This window comes from Triticum aestivum, chromosome 3B (assembly GCF_018294505.1).
Source record: "Triticum aestivum cultivar Chinese Spring chromosome 3B, IWGSC CS RefSeq v2.1, whole genome shotgun sequence".
NCBI lineage: Eukaryota > Viridiplantae > Streptophyta > Magnoliopsida > Poales > Poaceae > Triticum > Triticum aestivum.
Window position 1 is genome coordinate 124,180,181 of NC_057801.1, and position 19,658 is coordinate 124,199,838.

Here is a 19,658-nt window from a genome sequence, read left to right on the forward strand (position 1 = left end):
TTTATACAGACTTTTGGAGAAGCATGTATTTACAAGAAAATGAGTGGGAGCTCTGTAGCATTTTTAATATTATATGTGGATGACATATTGTTGATTGGAAATGATATATAATTTCTGGATAGCATAAAGGGATACCTGAATAAGAATTTTTCAATGAAAGACCTTGGAGAAGCTGCTTACATATTGGGCATCAAGATCTATAGAGATAGATCAAGATGCTTAATTGTACTTTCACAAAACACATACCTTGATAAAGTTTTGAAGAAGTTCAAAATGGACCAGTCAAAGAAAGGGTTCTTGCCTGTGTTACAAGGTGTGAAGTTGAGTCAGACTCAAAGCCCGACAACTGTAGAAGATAGAGAGAAACTGAAAGTCATTCCCTATGCTTCAGCCATAGGTTCTATCATGTATGCAAAGTTGTGTACCAGAACTGATGTGTGCCTTGCTATAAGTATAGTAGGGAGGTACCAAAGTAATCCCGGAGTGGAGCACTGGACAGCGGTCAAGAACATCCTGAAATACCTAAAAAGGACTAAGGATATGTTTCTCATTTATGCAGGTGACAAAGAGCTCGTCGTAAATGGTTACGTCGATGCAAGCTTTGACACTGATCCAGATGACTCTAAGTCGCAATCTAGATACGTATTTTTATTGAATGGAGCTGTCAGTTGGTGCAGTTCCAAGCAGAGCGTCATGGCAAGATCTACGTGTGAAGTGGAGTACATTGCTGCTTCGGAAGCAGCAAATGAAGGAGTCTACATGAAGGAGTTCATATCCGATCTAGGTGTCATACCTAGTGCATCGGGTCCAATGAAAATCTTTTGTGACAATACTGGTGCAATTGCCTTGGCAAAGAAATCCATATTTCACAAGAGAACCAAGCACATCAAGAGACGCTTCAATTCCATCCTTCATCAAGTGTCGGAGGGGGACATAGAGATTTGCAAGATACATACGGTTCTGAATGTTGCAGACCCGTTGACTAAGCCTCTTCCACGAGCAAAACATGATCAGCACCAAAGCTCCATGGGTGTTAGAATCATTACTGTGTAATCTAGATTGTTGACTCTAGTGCAAGTGGGAGACTGAAGGAAATATGCCCTAGAGGCAATAATAAAGTTATTATTTATTCCCTTATTTCATGATAAATGTTTATTATTCATGCTAGAATTGTATTAACCGGAAACTTAGTACATGTGTGAATACATAGACAAAACATAATGTCCCTAGTATGCCTCTACTTGACTAGCTCGTTAATCAAAGATGGTTATGTTTCCTAACCATAGACATGTGTTGTCATTTGATGAATGGGATCACATCATTAGGAGAATGATGTGATGGACATGACCCATCTGTTAGCTTCGCATTATGATTGTTACAGTTTCGTTGCTACTACTTTCTTCATGACTTATACATGTTCCTCAGACTATGAGATTATGCAACTCCCGAATACCGGAGGAACACTTTGTGTGCTACCAAATGTCACAACATAAAAGTGTGATTATAAAGGTGCTCTACAGGTGTCTCTGAAGATGTTTGTTGGGTTGGCATAGATCGAGATTAGGATTTGTCACTCTGTGTTTCAGAGAGGTATCTCTGGGCCCTCTCGGTAATGCCCATCACTATAAGCCTTGCAAGCAATGTGACTAATGAGTTAGTTGTGGGATGAAGTATTACAGAATGAGTAAAGAGACTTGTCGGTAACAAGCTTGAACTAGGTATGATGATACCGACGATCGAATCCCGGGCAAGTAACATACTGATGACAAAGGGAACAACGTATGTTGTTATGTGGTTTGACCGACAAAGATCTTCATAGAATATGTAGGAGCCAATATGAGCATCCAGGTTCCGCTATTGGTTATTGACCGGAGATGTGTCTCGGTCATGTCTACATAGTTCTCGAACCCGTAGGGTCCGCACACCTAACGTTCGATAACAATATGTATTATGAGTTATGTGTTTTTGATGACCGAAGTTTGTTCAGAGTCCCGGATGAGATCACCGACGTGACGAGGAGTCTTGAAATGGTCGAGACATAAAGATTGATATATTAAACGGCTATATTCGGACACCGGAAGTGTTCCGAAAAGTTTCGGGTAAAACCGAAGTGCCAGAGGGGTTACCGGAACCCCTCGGGGAACTAATGGGCCACATTGGGCCTTGGTGGAGAGAGAGAGGGGCGGCCAGGGCAGGCCACGCGCCCCCTCCCCCTTGGGTCAGAACTGGACTAGGGAAGGGGGCGACGCCCCCCTTTCCTACTCCCTCTCCCTCTCCTTCCTTCCCCCTCTCTCCCTCTTGGTGGAATCCTACTAGGACTCTCCCCTCTTGTGGCGCGCCCTAGGGGCCGGCCGGCCTCCCCCTTGCTCCTTGATATACGGGGGGGCACCCTAGAACACACAAGTTTCTCTCCCAACCGTGTGCGGTGCCCCCCTCCACAGTTACACACCTCGATCATACCATCGTAGAGCTTAGGCGAAGCCCTGCGCCGGTAACATCATCATCACCGTCACCATGTCATCGTGCTAACGGAACTCACGCCCTCGTCCTCAACTAGATCAAGAGCACGAGGGACGTCATCGAGCTGAACGTGTGCTGAATGCGGAGGTGGCGTACGTTCGGTACTTGATCGGTTGGATCGTGAAGAAGTTCGACTACACACTACTAGGAAAAAAGCTACTAGCAGCCCAGGTAAAATGGCTACTAGTAGCGCGGGTACCCGCGCTACTAGTATCGCGCTACAGCTAAAAGTTAGTAGCAGTGCGGGTGCACCCGCGACTACTAACCTAACTACTAGTAGCGCTCACTTATTTCCCACGCTACTACTAACCGAACTACTAGTAGCGCTCACTTATTTCCCACGCTACTACTAACAATTTAGGAAATAAAAAAATAAAAGTTAGATGTAGTATTCATGGATGGCAATACGTCCAACCAAACCAACATCACATAACATTCTCAAGATTCCATTTAACATCAGACACACACAACCATCATCGAAAGGTGGGTGCCTTCCCTGGTGTTCCATCACCAACCTAAACAGACCCCTTCCCTAGATGTATCTACCAAGGCTCGGAGCTTAAACGTCGGTGGACCCGAATCCTCCTTTCCCCCAGACGGTGGTGTCTAGGTCCTCCACCTCGGCGACCACCGGCGTCGAAATCACCTGGACAATCATCTACGCGACGTGGCCACCGGCTTCACGGAGAAGTCCGCCTCTGAGTGGTTGAAGAGCACAGCGCCCACCGGCCGCGCTAGTAAGCGTCGATCACCCCTGCGCCCACGTCGAGAAAGTGAAAACTTGTTAGTACGCAAATTGCATCAGTTCAACTAAATGGTATATTCCAATTCACAAGACCCATTAAGTTAAAATCCCTTCTTATCTAGCAATTTAAAGGGGCTGCCGAAAATATATGCTTTATTCCTCACTGGCTATTCAAACTAAATGGTCCAAGAACTTTGGGACAATCAACAGCCTTTCCACTTGATCTCCGCTAGCTACTTTGGATTCAACAAGAAAAGGAACATTTATTTGAACCGAAAAGAATAAGCAGGCAAGCATGTTATCAATCTTTTGGCTAGAATTTCACAAAATGCACCTGTCAAGTGTACTCTAACAATTGATGTGTCCCATCTCCTCATGATTAAGGACTCTAGCTGAGCCGACGACATGGAGCAAGATGTAGTCATTTCCGAGCATGAACCCTTGGTTGTCATCAATGAACCTGCAACATCCATCATGCTCGTTGTAAAATATGTTAGTTTCAGATAAGAAAAGAACTAAACTCTGAACATATGATCTAAGGTTTTCGCCCAGCCTAAATGCTAATTTAGTGGGGCAAGCAATGTGATCTTGTGGAATGTCAAGAATGTAATGGGATAGAATTAGTTTCTGATAAATTAAGAAAGAGTACCTAAGAGAGCATAAGAGATAACTCTAAACTTAAATAACTTCAGAACCAAACACATGGTCGTTTTCCATTGATCCCTTACAGAAACGGCTATGAGAAACACCACAAATGAAAAATTATGAGGTAGCATTTGAACACACATATCACCTTTGGAGCCCATCAAATTAACTACACTGAATGGGACCATAGCATGGTGAGAAAAATAAGGTGAGGTAATTGGCTGTATTTGCACTACGTAATGTTCTCATTCTAACCAGATGCCCATGCAGAATTGCAGATGCAGCAGAGAGAGTTAGCATCGTATGGTCATGTTAGGAGCAAGCCATGCCCATGTATGTGTGCGTGAGCAAGGTGTGTGCATGCTAGTTAGTTGGCTTAGTGGCCGGCGGGTCTGTGCGTGCTGCATGTGCGGTGGCGCATGAGTGTAGGTTGGGTTGTTGGCTAGCGGGGTGCTCATGCTCAGTCCGTTGGGAGGCAGCCGCGTCGTGCGTAGGTGCGCGTCGTGCGCGCGGCCGGAGCGTGCGGATCGAGCGGCAGAGCGAGCTGGGCAGCGTACGTGCGCGAGCAAGGTGGGGTACTCTGAAATAAAAAAAACGGGGCTGTGTATGCAGCCGGGTGAAACTTCAGTGTATCCGTCTCCTCCCTCTAGTCTTGAGTGAGAGAAAGAGGGCTGCGGTTCCAACACGTTCGATAGCACTTTTTCGTCTCCCTGGTTGTCACGCATACCTGCAGCCCAACCAAGGTGCAAACATTTCTCAAATAGAGGTGATTGGTGACATCTAAAACTTCATAAAATAAGTAAATATCACTCATGAATATAATTTGAACGCCGTGATTTATATAACTACAATTGCAAGCTGATGTATACGAAAATGAAATGCTTATGGTTGGTAGTAGATGAAAAATAGTAGCCAGGCTTCAAAAAAAAATATGTGACAAAAGTTGTACCTTACTTATGATTTCATTATAGATGCGGGACTGTATCCATGGATCGAGGAGTTCACCTTGCAAGCCATAATAACTAATTGTCCACATTATAATTTTCGAAGATATTGAAATGCACATAATACATATGGAAGATACATCCGGAAAACATGTTCAGTATTAACAAATCGATTTGGATGCTACACTGGATGGGAATGAAAGCCAAGCAAAATGGCCTCCACTTATACCCCAAAATTTAGCCAAAGTTGTTGGAAGGCAACGAGTAATGTAGAAGCTTTGTGAAGGGTTGCCTGAGATTCACCACGAAACAAATCCAGCAACAACACATCCATACATCTGAGACTTTGTACATGACCCTGAGCCATATACCAATCGCTAGAAAAATGAGACAATAACCTGCATATATACAGTAATACACATCAAGGCCGCACAACACATATGCATCTCCTTCTCGTCCACTACAAAAACACATACGCATATACGCATTCAGAGGAACAACTCAGGCATGTGCATTGATATCTGGACAGACAAATAACGGGAACAACCTCATCTTTCCACTCGTACGTACCTTGGTGACAGACACACTATTTTGATTGGGATCAGGCAGACTTGTCCATGCTTAGTATCGATCTGGAGACGCCGGGTAGAAGCAATTTGCCTGAAAACCGACAGGGAAACGCACAAACCATGTCATCAGTGACACACACTGAGAAAGAAGGGGAAATAAGAGGAGCAGAAGGGATGTGGAGTTTCTACACCCAGGAGCATTTGCTCCTGGTGTGAACAGTAAAGTCGGGAAAATTCAAAAATAATTCAAAAAATTCTGATTTTTTTTGGCATACTTTCACAAATGTTTGTTGTGCATGCAAAATTTCATCGCAAAATCACATTGGTAGAAGGCGTGGTAAAATAAACAAAAATCGATGCTCTGAAAATGTTACTTACAAAAGCATTTTGGAGCTCTGATTTTGTTTTTTTTTTTTGGCACCGACTTCCACCAATGTGATTTCGTGATGAAATTTGGCATGCACAACAAACATTTGTGAAAGTATCTCACAAAAAAAATTCAGATTTTTTTGAATTTTTTTTCTATTTTTTTGATTTTACTGTTCACACCAGGAGCATTTGCTCCTGGGTGCAGAAATGTACTTTCGGAGCAGAAGTGCTTGTATGTAGAGGAAAAAGATAAACAAGGCCAGCACGCAGACACCCATGATAGGACTAGAAATGATTAGTAGCATATCCATCCCCATGTGAAACATGGGACGATGAGCATCAGAGAGGTCTAACGAGCATGTGCTTCAGTTGCAGTATTACGCAGCGACGCACTAGCAAATTAGTGACACAGAAATTGCTGCTCAAATCGAAGCGCAAAAGGGAAAAGCAGAGGCTAGAATGAGCAGGACTGGTGGCGGAGCAGGAACGCGGTGGGCAGCCGGCAGCGGCAGAGCAGGATCCGCAGGAGGCATCCAGTCCAGCGGAACAAACTCTTGTGCGGCGTCCGGTCGCGACATGGCCCGCCCGCCCCAGCACTAGGCACTAGCAGCAGCGTCGCATTCGCGGATGCCCCGACGCCGACGGGGAAGGCAATAGGCGGCGGCGGCAGTGCAGAGCCCGCGGCGAGCATGAGGAGTTGTGGGTGGGGGGGATGGATAGATACCTTCGCCGGCGCCGGAGCCGGGGCCGGCGGAGGCGTGGAGGCGACGGGAGAGGCGGAGTAGGCGGTGGGGGCCGAGCCGCCATGGGAGCTGAACCCGGGCAAGGGCGGGGGCGGGTTTCGTCGGGACCCTCCTCCCTCTCGTTTCTTACCCAAGCGGGGGCGAGGGCGGGGGCGGTTTTCGCCGGGAGGTGGGTGCGGCCAGGCGGGTGGGGGAGAGGCGAAGTGGGGGCCGCCGCGGTGGGACGGGACGGGGGAGGCGAGGGCACGGAAGAAGGGCGACTGGCGTGCCGTGCGGCCGCGGGAGGAGGAGGAGATCTGGATCGGAGGTCGATTTATTTAGACGGGGTTGGGTGGGGTGGGACGACGGTTGGTGGGGTGGGGTGGATTATAGCTGGCCAAATGGGCCGTTCTTTTCGGGCCGGCCCGTGAGCATGCGCGGCACGGCCCGCCTTGGGCCAGGCACGGCACGGTCTAAACGGGCCGGGCCCGGCACGTGGTACGCCCTGGGCCGTGCCTGGGCCTGGAGGCTGGGCACGCGGGCCGGCACGGCACGGCCCGATTACGTTTTTTTTTATACATCTATATATGGCCTAATATATAAGAATAGGCTAAAAAACGCTCAATGCGGCAAATAACAGGCTGAAAATATGTGGCCCACCATGCTAAACGGGCCAACGTGCCGGCCCGTTTACTAACCGGGCCGTGCCTGGACCTGGGGGCGCAGCACGCGAGCCGGCACGGCACGGCCCGTATAGTAATCGTGCCCTGGCGGGCCGTGCCGGGCCAGGCACGATTACGATGGGTCGGGCCGTGCCGTGCCGGGCCAGCCCGTTTGGCCAGGTATCGGGTGGATCGGGCCGGGGTGGACACGCTGTGACGCTCGGATATTTAAGCTACAGTAACCCTCTACTAATGATGCCACGTCACCATCGTTACTATTGATAAGCTCGCGTTGATTTAAACCAAGTTCAAATTCAAATTTAAAATTAAGTCAGATAAAATACTTCTTCAAACTGCAAAACTAAATAGTTCATATTTTTGCTAATATTTCATAGTCATTTGTGATTAGGAAAACCACATAACTAAAATGCCCAAATTGACCCTAGCAACCAAAACAGAATCCAAAACAGCACCATTTAAATCATTCATATTTAAGTAAAATTAAAATGAAATCATCTTACTCCCAAACTTTTGTGGCAGTACTATATACTACATAGTATTTGTTTTGACCAGTAGCACTTTTAACAAAATTGGTTTGCTAGCAGAAATAAATAGAAAGCAATGGTGAAATAAAGAAAACAGAAAAACCAAAAGGAAAGAAAGAAAAAGACCCCTAGGCCACTTGGTCCAAATGGCCAAGACAACCCGCCAGGTCCGATCGGCCCAACCCGGTGCCCCTCATATGACCTAGCCCACACCCCCATGATCCCCACTCCACCCATCTCTTCCCTCGCTCCCCTCCTGGCGCCGCCACCCTCCCACTAACGCACGACGTGCGCCGTACAGGAGGCGCTTGCCCCTCGCGCTACCCGCCAACCGCTGCTGCTAGGAGCCCCCCTCGTCGGAACCACCTCGCCGCCCTCCCCGCCGAACTCCCTCTGCCTCCTCTCGATCTGGATCGAGGGGATCCGCCCCGACTCCACCGCCGCACATCGCCATGGTCGCCGTCGTCCTCACCCTCCTCCCCGTCCCTGGACCGGAAGGGGCCCTCGACGTCGCCATCCGCCGCACCGTCGCCGGAAACGCATCTCCGTCCCCTCCATCGAGCATACCATTGCACAACTACAGGGCCGGTGAGGACCTCCCCGTCCGACCCCATCTCCCCTCCCAACGGTCACTGCGCTCGCGCTCATCCACGCGGCAACCGCCCGCAGCTCGTCGCGTCACTTGAAACGGCGCCCGCGGCCCCCTGCCGGCCGCACCCTATGCGTGCACACGCGGCCCTCGCTTGCCTCGCCTGACCACCGCGCGCACGTGCGTCACCCCTCTCAATCGACGCCCCGTCTCCGGCCGCTCCGGTCGCCGCGACCGGCGTCTCCCCTGGCCGACGCCGTGGCCACCGGCGCCCTGTTGCGCCGGGTCTGGGGCTCCGCCCGCTAACGGGCGGCCCGCAGCGCCCGTGCGCCCATTCGCCCGTTAGGCCCCTAGGGCCATTGACATGTGGGGCCCAGCCCCAGAACGTTTTTAATAAAATAAAAATAAAATAAGTAAAAATGAATTAATAAAATTTATAATTAATTAATTAATTAGTGAATTAATTAATTAATTAGTGAATTAATTAAGTAAATTAATCCTCTTTAATTAAGCTAATTAACCTGTTAGTTTAAATAAAAAGTAATTAGTTTAACCTAATCCCTAATTAGCCTAACAATGAATGACAGGTGGGTCCCACTGGACCCACACGTCAGTTTGACCAGTCAACACCTCTGTTGACTGCTGACGTCATGATGATGTCATGATGATGTCAGCAAACACTGTTCTGGATAATGTTGTATTAAAATAACTAAATTAATCCTAAAATGATTTAAATCTTTTAAAATTAATATAAAATAAACCGTAGCTCAGATGAAAATACTTTCTACATGAAAGTTGCTCAGAACGACGAGACGAATCCGGATACGCAGCCCGTTCGTCCGCCACACATCCCTAGCATAGCAAACACACAACTTTCCCCCTCCAATTCATCTGTCCGAAAACGCGGAACACTGGGGATACTTTCCCGGATGTTTTTCCCCTTCGCCAGTAGCACCTACTACTACGTTAGGTCACCTCTAGCTCCGCGTAATGCCATGTTACACTTTGTGATTCTTTGATTGCTCTGTTATTTATTGTGTTCCCCCTCCGTTACTTCTTTCCGGTAGCCCCCGAGACTGCCGGCGACCCCCAGTACGACTACGGTGTTGACGACCCCTCTCTCTTGCCAGAGCAACCAGGCAAGCCCCCCCCTTGATCACCAGATATCGCCTATTCTCCTCTATACTGCTTGCATTAGAGTAGTGTAGCATGTTACTGCTTTCCGTTAATCCTATCCTGATGCATAGCCTGGCATTGTTGCTACATCTGTTGATACCTTACCTGCAATCCCAAATACTTAGTATAGGATGCTAGTTTATCATCATTGGCCCTACATTCTTGTCAGTCTGCCTTGCTATACTATTGGGCCATGATCACTCGGGAGGTGATCACGAGTATATACTATACATATATACATACTATACAGATGGTGACTAAAGTCGGGTCAGCTCGATGAGTACCCGCAAGTGATTCTGATGAGGGGGCTGAAAGGACAGGTGGCTCCATCCCGGTAGAGGTGGGCCTGGGTTCCCGACGGCCCCCGACTGTTACTTTATGGCGGAGCGACAGGGCAGGTTGAGACCACCTAGGAGACAGGTGGGCCTGGCCCTGGTCGGCGTTCGTAGATACTTAACACACTTAACGAGATCTTGGTATTTGATCTGAGTCTGGCTACTGGCCTATACGCACTAACCAACTATGCGGGAACAGTTATGGGCACTCGACATCGTGGGATCAGCCGAAGCCTTCTTGACGTCAGCGACGGAGCGGCGCACGCCGGATTGGACTAGAACGCTTGCTCTTGTATTAGGGAGGCTAGGTCTGCTTCCGGCCGCCCTCACAACGTGCAGGTGTGCAATGGGCGATGGACCCAGACCCCTGCGCGCATAGGATTTGGACCGGTGTGCTGACCTCTCTGTTGTGCCTAGGTGGGGCTGCGACGTGTTGATCTTCCGCGGCCGGGCATGACCCAGAAAAGTGTGCCCGGCCAAATGGGATCGAGCGTGTTGGGTTATGGGGTGCACCCCTGCAGGGAAGTTAATCTATTCGAATAGTTGTGATCTTCGGTAACAGGACGACTTGGAGTTGTACCTTGACCTTATGACAACTAGAACCGAATACTTAATAAAACACACCCTTCCAAGTTCCACAGACAACCCGGTGATCGCTTTTCCACAGGGCGACGAGGGGAGGATCGCCGAGTAGGATTATGCTATGCTATGCTACTTGGAGATGTACTTGGAGGACTTCAGTCTACTCTCTTCTACATGCTGCAAGACGGAGGCTGCCAGAAGCGTAGTTTTTGACAGGATTAGCTATCCCCCTCTTATTCTGGCATTCTGTAGTTCAGTCCACCGATATGGCCCTTTACACATATACCCATGCATATGTAGTGTAGCTCCTTGCTTGCGAGTACTTTGGATGAGTACTCACGGTTGCTTTCTCCCCTCTTTTCCCCCTTTCCTTCTTACCTGGTTGTTGCAACCAGATGCTGGAGCCCTGGAGCCAGACGCCACCGTCGACGACGACTACTACACTGGAGGTGCCTACTACTACATGCAGTCTGCTGACGACGACCATGAGTAGTTTAGGAGGATCCCAGGCAGGAGGTCTGCGCCTCTTTCGATCTGTATCCTAGTTTGTGCTAGCCATCTTATGGCAACTTGTTTAACTTATGTCTGTACTCAGATATTGTTGCTTCCGCTGACTCGTCTATGATCGAGCACTTGTATTCGAGCCGTCGAGGCCCCTGGCTTGTAATATGTTGCTTGTATGACTTATTTATGTTTTTGAAGTTGTGTTGTGATATCTTCCCGTGAGTCCCTGATCTTGATCGTACATGTTTGCGTGCATGATTAGTGTACGATCTAATTGGGGGCGTCACAAGTTGGTATCAGAGCTGACTGCCTGTAGGAATCCCCCTTCCACACTCCTTGGCCAAAGTTGAGTCTAGACATTGCAAAACTTTTTACTAACATGGCTGTGCGGCCCATGGGCCCACGTCGCCATTGGGTGGTGTTAGGATCTTTTACTCCTCGTCTATACTCTGGGACTCTGATCTCTTTTCTATTCGGGTTAAATGATTTTACTAAATCTGACTTTAGGTTCTCGGAACTACTTTCCTTCCGGAGAGCCCCTTCAGTCCAGATGATCGACTGCTGCACCAATATATTTTGAAGATACTCTCCGATGTTTCCCCGAGACCCTTGTGCCCTTCACCGTTGCAATTCCATACCACCGATAAATCCCTATGGAAAACTACATACACTTGTCGTCCATAACTTCACTTCCAATTGTTGTTGTTATTACAAGATACCCTGAAATACTTTGGATATTCCGAGAATCCTTTGTGTTTACTGCCTTGCAGTTCTTGCCTCATGAATACTCCCTACGGATAATTCCTCGCACTTCCGAGTATCCGTTCTTCCCCCGTTGTTCATATGATGCACAAAATACATTAAGATGTTACCTAATCTTCCGGTAATTCTCTGCCAACTATTGCTCTACAAATGCTTGTCTGCTTGCAATCTGGACAATTCCATTTGTCTAGCAATAACCATTAAAATCCTTGTGATTGACATTTTGACCCTATTGATTCAACATGTGTGCGAATGCACACAATCATCTATCAACCCTTCTAAATTATCTTTCCAACTCAAACGTCATTTTGAACATGAGCTGGTTCTCGACCAAACTATTTGTCGTCAATTGTGCCTCTGGTCTATCCAACTTATCCATCCTTGATCAGAGCGTCTGCTTCTGATCCTTTGTTTTGGAAATCATAATTCCTTTGTTACCTAAGCATCGAATTATTCAGATGTTCTATAATCTGATCTCCTTGCATTCTTTCTTCTTCTGGTTGAGTACCGTTACTCACATCAGGTCCCTCGTGGACCACCGGATCCTTTGATGATTTCTATCTGACATCGTCTTTCATACTCAATAACCTTGTGAGCCTTTCCTCGGATACATAATGCCTATGGTAAGTTGTATCCTCTGCTTCCTCAACCATGCTCTACTTCTGAGCTTGAGTTATTTACCCCTGAAGTTGATGGTATACGATCCTAAGATGCGTTGATGGGTTGAACCTATGCCTTCACTAACCGTATGCACCCGAGAGTTCTCACGAGTCATACTCTTCTGGTGTTTTGCCAGATAATATTTCAACACTACAACTTCATCAAAAGAGAGAAGTGAATGAAAGGGTATGCATTGGAGAAGTGGGAGTCGACCTTGAACTCTGTGTTCATGCCCATGGACCCGATGTGGAATTTATCATGGAAGCTTCTTGCCTAATATTTACTCATTCGAGTAATTCTTTCGGTGTCATTAAATTGGACCCCTTGTAGTTATGGTTTCGACCATATTGCTATTCTTTGTTCCCATTCCTCGAGCAAGTTTAAACATTTGTCTTCTGCGGATCAATACCCTAGTCCAACCTCCACTTTGATTCGTCTTCGAGTATTACCCCCCTGGTATCTCGAGATTATCGTGGAACTGTATAACTTCTTGTGAGTTCTTCATCAAGTGCTACATTCTCACTGGTTACAGTTTTTCATGGGCTCTGAGTTATTAAACACTCAAAGACATCTATAACTGAACCGAGTCTACACTACGGCTCAACAACTCTTGATAATCTTCTTTAAGTACGAGTTTCTACCCGATCACGCCATTCCTAGCCTGATCGGCCATATCATTATCGTGCAACATTTTAACTGTGCTACCTGGTCCTTCTTCCCGGAGCAAAGTTTTCGACGATGAGCTAAGCTTACGTCGACTTTGCTCATCATATCATTTCACCTTGAACATCAAGCTTGATTTTGAGTTGCGTCGTACTCGTGGTTCCAATAACCTTTCGCGTCATCATTCCTTTGACTTGATGTCATCGCCAATTGATTACATCTTCATGAATTCTCTCGACAAATGTGTCATGATCATCATCAACATTCTGAGCTCTTCCAGGATATCAATTGAATTCATGATGAGAAATACCATCCTTGCCCTCGATGAATTGTGTTGTCATCGACCACTTTATTGCCTTCCCTCCAACACAAACTTGTTTGTGTTCTGTGTTATACCTTGAGTTCCTTGCTATCTAGCCATTGTTCTTCTTTACCTTGGAACATTAACATCTCTTATGTCATCAATGTTGTGAGAATTTCACCACCTCTTAAGAATTCTTGGTATGGTGATACTTCTCACCATCACCATTCTTTCTTGGGTCCTCGTGTTGATTCCAACCGGTGTACCGACAAGTGAACGGTACTCTTTGGATTCTGCCCTTCTAGCAACCCTATTGCTTTGAAGTTAATGGTCGATAGTTTCATTCTGAGTCTATTGCTTATTGAATTATCATTCAAACAATGATCGTGCTACCTAGTCCAGATTTCCGGGTGCACCCTTCTATCATCGTTATATTGTGTATGTTTTCCTCGAGCATACATCATTATATCATTTGATCTAACTAATGTTATCTCCTTGTTCACATAATTGTGGAAATCCATCTTCTGGAAATCTTGATGAATTGTCGCTAAGTTCGTCAACCGCCTCCTCATCCCCTCCTTGGTTTAATGATGAACTATTGTTTCTGGAACCCGCTCCCATAATTCATTTCCCGAGAATCTCGCAATGTCATTTTGTCGATTTGTGTCGCACCTTTTCTTCTCGGACATCCTGAGTCTGAGGTATCATGACCCCAATCGGATCTGAATCTCGGTCAGATATGATGGTTGGGACAACTTTCCAGGAGTTATGATGTTGGTCCTTTGATGACCCGGTAATATGATGTCATGCCTAGCACCCCTGGCTGGAGGACCTATCATTATAATTTCTTTTGCAACGATAACCATTCTTCCTGGAGGAAATTGTAAGACTTATTCTATGAGTTATTCCTGATGGATCCTTTGTGTATCCAAAGTCCGATCTTTGCTTGAAGACCATGTCAATGCTATCTTGAAGCATGTATGTGGTACTCCAATCTTCAATAAGAACAGTTGAAGCAATGCTATCTTGTCTTTATCAATTATCCAAAACACCGTTGTATGGGTAATGTCATGAAATTTCTCTCCATGACCTAAATGGTTTTCTGCTTTCTATCTTGTCATGGATATCATGCTCTACTTGTACTTGGGAAGGATATACCCTTGAAATATGTGTTTAAACACATTTTTCCTTTCCATTGTTCTGTTTAATCTGATAATCATATTTTCCTTTCCATCGGTTGGTTTCACGTTTCTTGTGATCCATATGATCTAAGCAGTGATATTCCCTGCTTATGTAAACACCTCGGTGTACAACTCTATCAGTAAGACCCTGTTACTATTGATGATAACATTCCGGTAGCCACCGGTGGACGAGAACTTTGCCTATTGGTCCGCCTCGTTTCAACAAGCAGGAAAATGGTTCTCTTCGTCCCTCGCCCTTGGTATCGATGTTGTTGCCGTCATAACTGACAGGCTACCCTCTAGCATGCCTTGCTATCATGACCCTGCAAGATGTCAGCCCCCTTTCTACTTTAAACCACATGGTGGGCCCATAACCCGCAGTTCCACAGGATCGAAACCTGACTCGCATGTACACCCTGTTGCCACAGTTATTCCTAGAGCTTGACCTCGTATGTAATTCACAAGCCACCTTCCTAGTGAGTTATTCTGGTAGCAGACCCAATCCTTACTCTCGTTGTTCTGAACCCCTTTCTCACCCTGGTTCAGACCTCGAGCAACTATCTATCCGCTTGGAACCTCTTATTGTACCTTCGTACCTTACTCTCGATGTATTTTATATGTTCAACTCGAGAGATACTCTTATGCTCATTCTTGGGTTAACCCCCAGATTGTTCCCTCATAAGCCTTTTTGTCGTAGCTGAGTTGCTCCTTATTGATTCGTTAGTACGTTGGAGATCCTGAAGAAAGGATGATGGCTCCATCATGATGACCTGGAGCAGAGAAATGAAGACTTCAACGTAATGGATCCACCTCTTCGAGAAGAGCAACCAAAGACGAGAAGATTCGTTAGGATTTCGTAACCAGACCTTTCCCCCTAGACCCCCTCTTAAATCTCGGGACGAGATTTCTTGTAGTGGAGGAGAATTGTGATGCTCGGATATTTAAGCTACAGTAACCCTCTACTAATGATGCCACGTCACCATGGTTACTATTGATAAGCTCGCGTTGATTTAAACCAAGTTCAAATTCAAATTTAAAATTAAGTCAGTTAAAATACTTCTTCAAACTGCAAAACTAAATAGTTCATATTTTTGCTAATATTCCATAGTCATTTGTGATTAGGAAAACATAACTAAAATGCCCAAATTGACCCTAGCAACCAAAACAGAATCCAAAACAGCACCGTTTAAATCATTCATATTTAAGTAAAATTAAAATGAAATCATCTTACTCCCAAACTTTTGTGGCAGTACTATATACTACATAGTATTTGTTTTGACCAGTGGCACTTTTAACAAAATTGGTTTGCTAGCAGAAATAAATAGAAAGCAATGGTGAAATAAAGAAAACAGAAAAACCAAAAGGAAAGAAAGAAAAAGACCCCTAGGCCACTTGGTCCAAATGGCCAAGGCAACCCGCCAGGTCCGATCGGCCCAACCCGGTGCCCCTCATATGACCTAGTCCACACCCCCATGATCCCCACTCCACCCATCTCTTCCCTCGCTCCCCTCCTGGCGCCGCCACCCTCCCACTAACGCACGACGTGCGCCGTACAGGAGGCGCTTGCCCCTCGCGCTACCCGCCGACCGCTGCTGCCAGGAGCCCCCCTCGTCGGAACCACCTCGCCGCCCTCCCCGCCGGACTCCCTCTGCCTCCTCTTGATCTGGATCGAGGGGATCCGCCCCGACTCCACCGCCGCACATCGCCATGGTTGCCGTCGTCCTCACCCTCCTCCCCGTCCCTGGACCGGAAGGGGCCCTCGACGTCTCCATCCGCCGCACCGTCGCCGGAAACGCATCTCTGTCCAATCCATCGAGCATACCATTGCACAACTACAAGGCCGGTGAGTACCTCCCCGTCTGACCCCATCTCCCCTCCAACGGTCACTACGCTCGCGCTCATCCACACGGCAACCGCCCGCAACTCGTCGCGTCGCTCGAAACGGCGCCCGCGGCCCCCTCCCGACCGCACCCTGTGCGTGCACCCGCGGCCCTCGCTTGCCTCGCCTGACCACCGCGCGCACGTGCGCCACCCCTCTCCGACGATGCCCCGTCTCCGGCTGCTCCGGTCGCCGCGACCGGCGTCTCCCCTGGCCGACACCGTGGCCACCGGCGCCCTGCTGCGCCGGGTCTGGGGCTCCGCCCGCTAACGGGCGCCCCGCAGCGCCCCTGCGCCCATTCGCCCGTTAGGCCCCTAGGGCCATTGACATGTGGGGCCCGGCCCAGAACGGTTTTTAATAAAATAAAAATAAAATAAGTAAAAATGAATTAATAAAATTTATAATTAATTAATTAATTAGTGAATTAATTAAGTTAATTAATCCTCTTTAATTAAGCTAATTAACCAGTAGTTTAAATAAACAGTAATTAGTTTAACCTAATCCCTAATTAGCCTAACAATGAATGACAGGTGGGTCCCACTAGACCCACACGTCAGTTTGACCAGTCAACACCTCTGTTGATTGCTGACGTCATGATGATGTCATGATGATGTCAGCAAACACTGTTCTGGATAATGTTGTATTAAAATAACTAAATTAATCCTAAAATGATTTAAATCTTTTAAAATTAATATAAAAAACCGTAGCTCAGATGAAAATACTTTCTACATGAAAGTTGCTCAGAACGACGAGACGAATCCGGATACGCAGCCCGTTCGTCCGCCACACATCCCTAGCATAGAAAACACGCAACTTTCCCCCTCCGATTCATCTGTCCGAAAACGCGGAACACTGGGGATACTTTCCCGGATGTTTTTCCCCTTCGCCAGTAGCACCTACTACTACGTTAGGTCACCTCTAGCTCCGCGTAATGCCATGTTACACTTTGTGATTCTTTGATTGCAATGTTATTTATTGTGTTCCCCCTCCGTTACTTCTTTCCGGTAGACCTCGAGACTACCGGCGACCCCCAGTTCGACTACGGAGTTGACGACCCCTTCTTCTTGCCAGAGCAACCAGGCAAGCCCCCCCCCCCTTGATCACCAGATATCACCTATTCTCCTCTATACTGCTTGCATTAGAGTAGTGTAGCACGTTACTGCTTTCCGTTAATCCTATTATGATGCATAGCCTGACATTGTTGCTACATCTGTTGATACCTTACCTGCAATCCTAAATACTTAGTATAGAATGCTAGTTTATCATCATTGGCCCTACATTCTTGTCAGTCTGCCTTGCTATACTATTGGGCTGTGATCACTCGAGAGGTGATCACGGGTATATACTATACATATATACATACTATACAGATGGTGACTAAAGTCGGGTCAGCTCGATGAGTACCTGCAAGTGATTCTGATGAGGGCGCTGAAAGGACAGGTGGCTCCATCCCGGTAGAGGTGGGCCTGGGTTCCCGACAGCCCCCGACTGTTACTTTGTGGCGGAGCGACAGGGCAGGTTGAGACCACCTAGGAGACAGGTGGGCCTGGCCCTGGTCGGCGTTCGCGGATACTTAACACGCTTAACGAGATCTTGGTATTTGATCTGAGTCTGGCTACTGGCCTATACGCACTAACCAACTACGCGGGAACAGTTATGGGCACTCGACGTCGTGGTATCGGCCGAAGCCTTCTTGACGTCAGCGATGGAGCGGCGCGCGCCGGATTGGACTGGAACGCCTGCTCTTGTATTAGGGAGGCTAGGTATGCTTCCGGTCGCCCTCGCAACGTGCAGGTGTGCAATGGGCGATGGGCCCAGACCCCTGCGGGCATAGGATTTAGACCGACGTCCTGACCTCTCTGTTGTGCCTAGGTGGGGTTGCGATGTGTTGATCTTCCGCGGCCGGGCATGACCCAGAAAAGTGTGTCCGGCCAAATGGGATCGAGCGTGTTGGGTTATGTGGTGCACCCCTGCAGGGAAGTTAATCTATTCGAATAGTCGTGATCTTCGGTAACAGGACGACTTGGAGTTGTACCTTGACCTTATGACAACTAGAACCGGATACTTAATAAAACACACCCTTCCAAGTTCCACAGACAACCCGGTGATCGCTTTTCCACAGGGCGACGAGGGGAGGATCGCCGGGTAGGATTATGCTATGCTATGCTACTTGGAGATGCTACTTGGAGGACTTCAGTCTACTCTCTTCTACATGCTGCAAGACGGAGGCTGCCAGAAGCGTAGTCTTTGACAGGATTAGCTATCCCCCTCTTATTCTGGCATTCTACAGTTCAGGCCACCGATATGGCCCTTTACACATATACCCATGCATATGTAGTGTAGCTCCTTGCTTGCGAGTACTTTGGATGAGTACTCACGGTTGCTTTTCTCCCTCTTTTCCCCTTTCCCTTCTACCTGGTTGTTGCAACCAGATGCTGGAGCCCTGGAGCCAGACGCCACCGTCGACGATGACTACTACACTGGAGGTGCCTACTACTACGTGCAGGCTTCTGACGACGACCATGAGTAGTTTAGGAGGATCCCAGGCAGGAGGCATGCGCCTCTTTCGATCTGTATCCCAGTTTGTGCTAGCCATCTTATGGCAACTTGTTTAACTTATGTATGTACTTAGATATTGTTGCTTCCGCTGACTCGTCTATGATCGAGCACTTGTATTCGAGCCCTCGAGGCCCCTGGCTTGTAATATGTTGCTTGTATGACTTATTTATGTTTTTGGAGTTGTGTTGTGATATCTTCCCGTGAGTCCCTGATCTTGATCGTACACGTTTGCATGCATGATTAGTGTACGGTCAAATTGAGGGCGTCACACACGCTTAGTACTAGTGTGGGGTCTTACCTGCGCTACTACTATTTACTTAGTAGTAGCGCCGGTTTTATACCCCTCGCTACTACTATGGCCTATCCCGGGGGCATTGTTGGAGACCATTTACTAGCAGCGCGGGTTTATACCCCTCGCTACTACTATCAACTTAGTAGTAGCGCGCTTTTTATACCCCTCGCTACTACTAATTAGCAGTAGCGCCCATTTTTAAACCGCGCTACTGATAAACTTCTGTGTATAAGGTTTTCCCTAGTAGTGACATCAACCGCGTTATTGAAACGCTTCCGCTTTCGGTCTACGAGGGTACGTGGACACACTCTCCTCTCTCGTTGCTATGCATCACCTAGATAGATCTTGCGTGGTCGTAGGAATTTTTTTGAAATTACCGCGTTCCCCAACAAGCAGGAGGGGTAGAGATCCTCCCAAGAATTTGTAGCAAATATGTGGTCAATCTTCTCCAATG

The 19,658-nt window shown here is 47.4% G+C and overlaps 1 protein-coding gene across 10 annotated transcripts; it reads right to left on the minus strand.

Moving 5' to 3' along the window:
* Nucleotides 1–2,911: 2,911 nt before the first annotated feature.
* On the minus strand, nt 2,912–6,866 carry LOC123068940 (uncharacterized). Of its 10 annotated transcripts, XM_044491645.1 has the most exons (7): nt 6,517–6,866; nt 5,425–5,514; nt 5,158–5,252; nt 4,860–4,915; nt 4,597–4,637; nt 3,600–4,219; nt 2,912–3,274 (listed from the first exon to the last, which is right to left on the minus strand). In XM_044491645.1, exons 1-6 carry the CDS (start codon nt 6,597–6,599, stop codon nt 4,204–4,206), a joined length of 381 nt encoding a protein of 126 aa, XP_044347580.1. In that variant the 5' UTR covers nt 6,600–6,866; the 3' UTR covers nt 2,912–3,274; nt 3,600–4,203. The 10 variants fall into 10 exon arrangements, 4 of the variants coding, with proteins under 4 accessions (XP_044347580.1, XP_044347579.1, XP_044347581.1 ...); XM_044491644.1 differs by having other exon boundaries at nt 3,600–4,637; nt 6,517–6,865; XM_044491646.1 differs by lacking the exon at nt 4,597–4,637 and having other exon boundaries at nt 3,600–3,725; nt 6,517–6,863.
* Nucleotides 6,867–19,658: the final 12,792 nt, after the last annotated feature.

What these genes read in the sequence shown, in the direction of transcription:
- LOC123068940 (XM_044491643.1), bottom strand. Translation starts at nt 6,599, where the DNA reads ATGGCGGCTCGGCCCCCACCGCCTACTCCGCCTCTCCCGTCGCCTCCA. An exon ending in ATAGTGTGTCTGTCACCAAG is followed by an intron (nt 5,253 to 5,424) that starts GTACGTACGAGT and finishes GTATATATGCAG; the next exon opens with GTTATTGTCTCATTTTTCTA. An exon ending in TGTTAGAGTACACTTGACAG is followed by an intron (nt 3,275 to 3,599) that starts GTGCATTTTGTG and finishes ACGTGGGCGCAG; the next exon opens with GGGTGATCGACGCTTACTAG.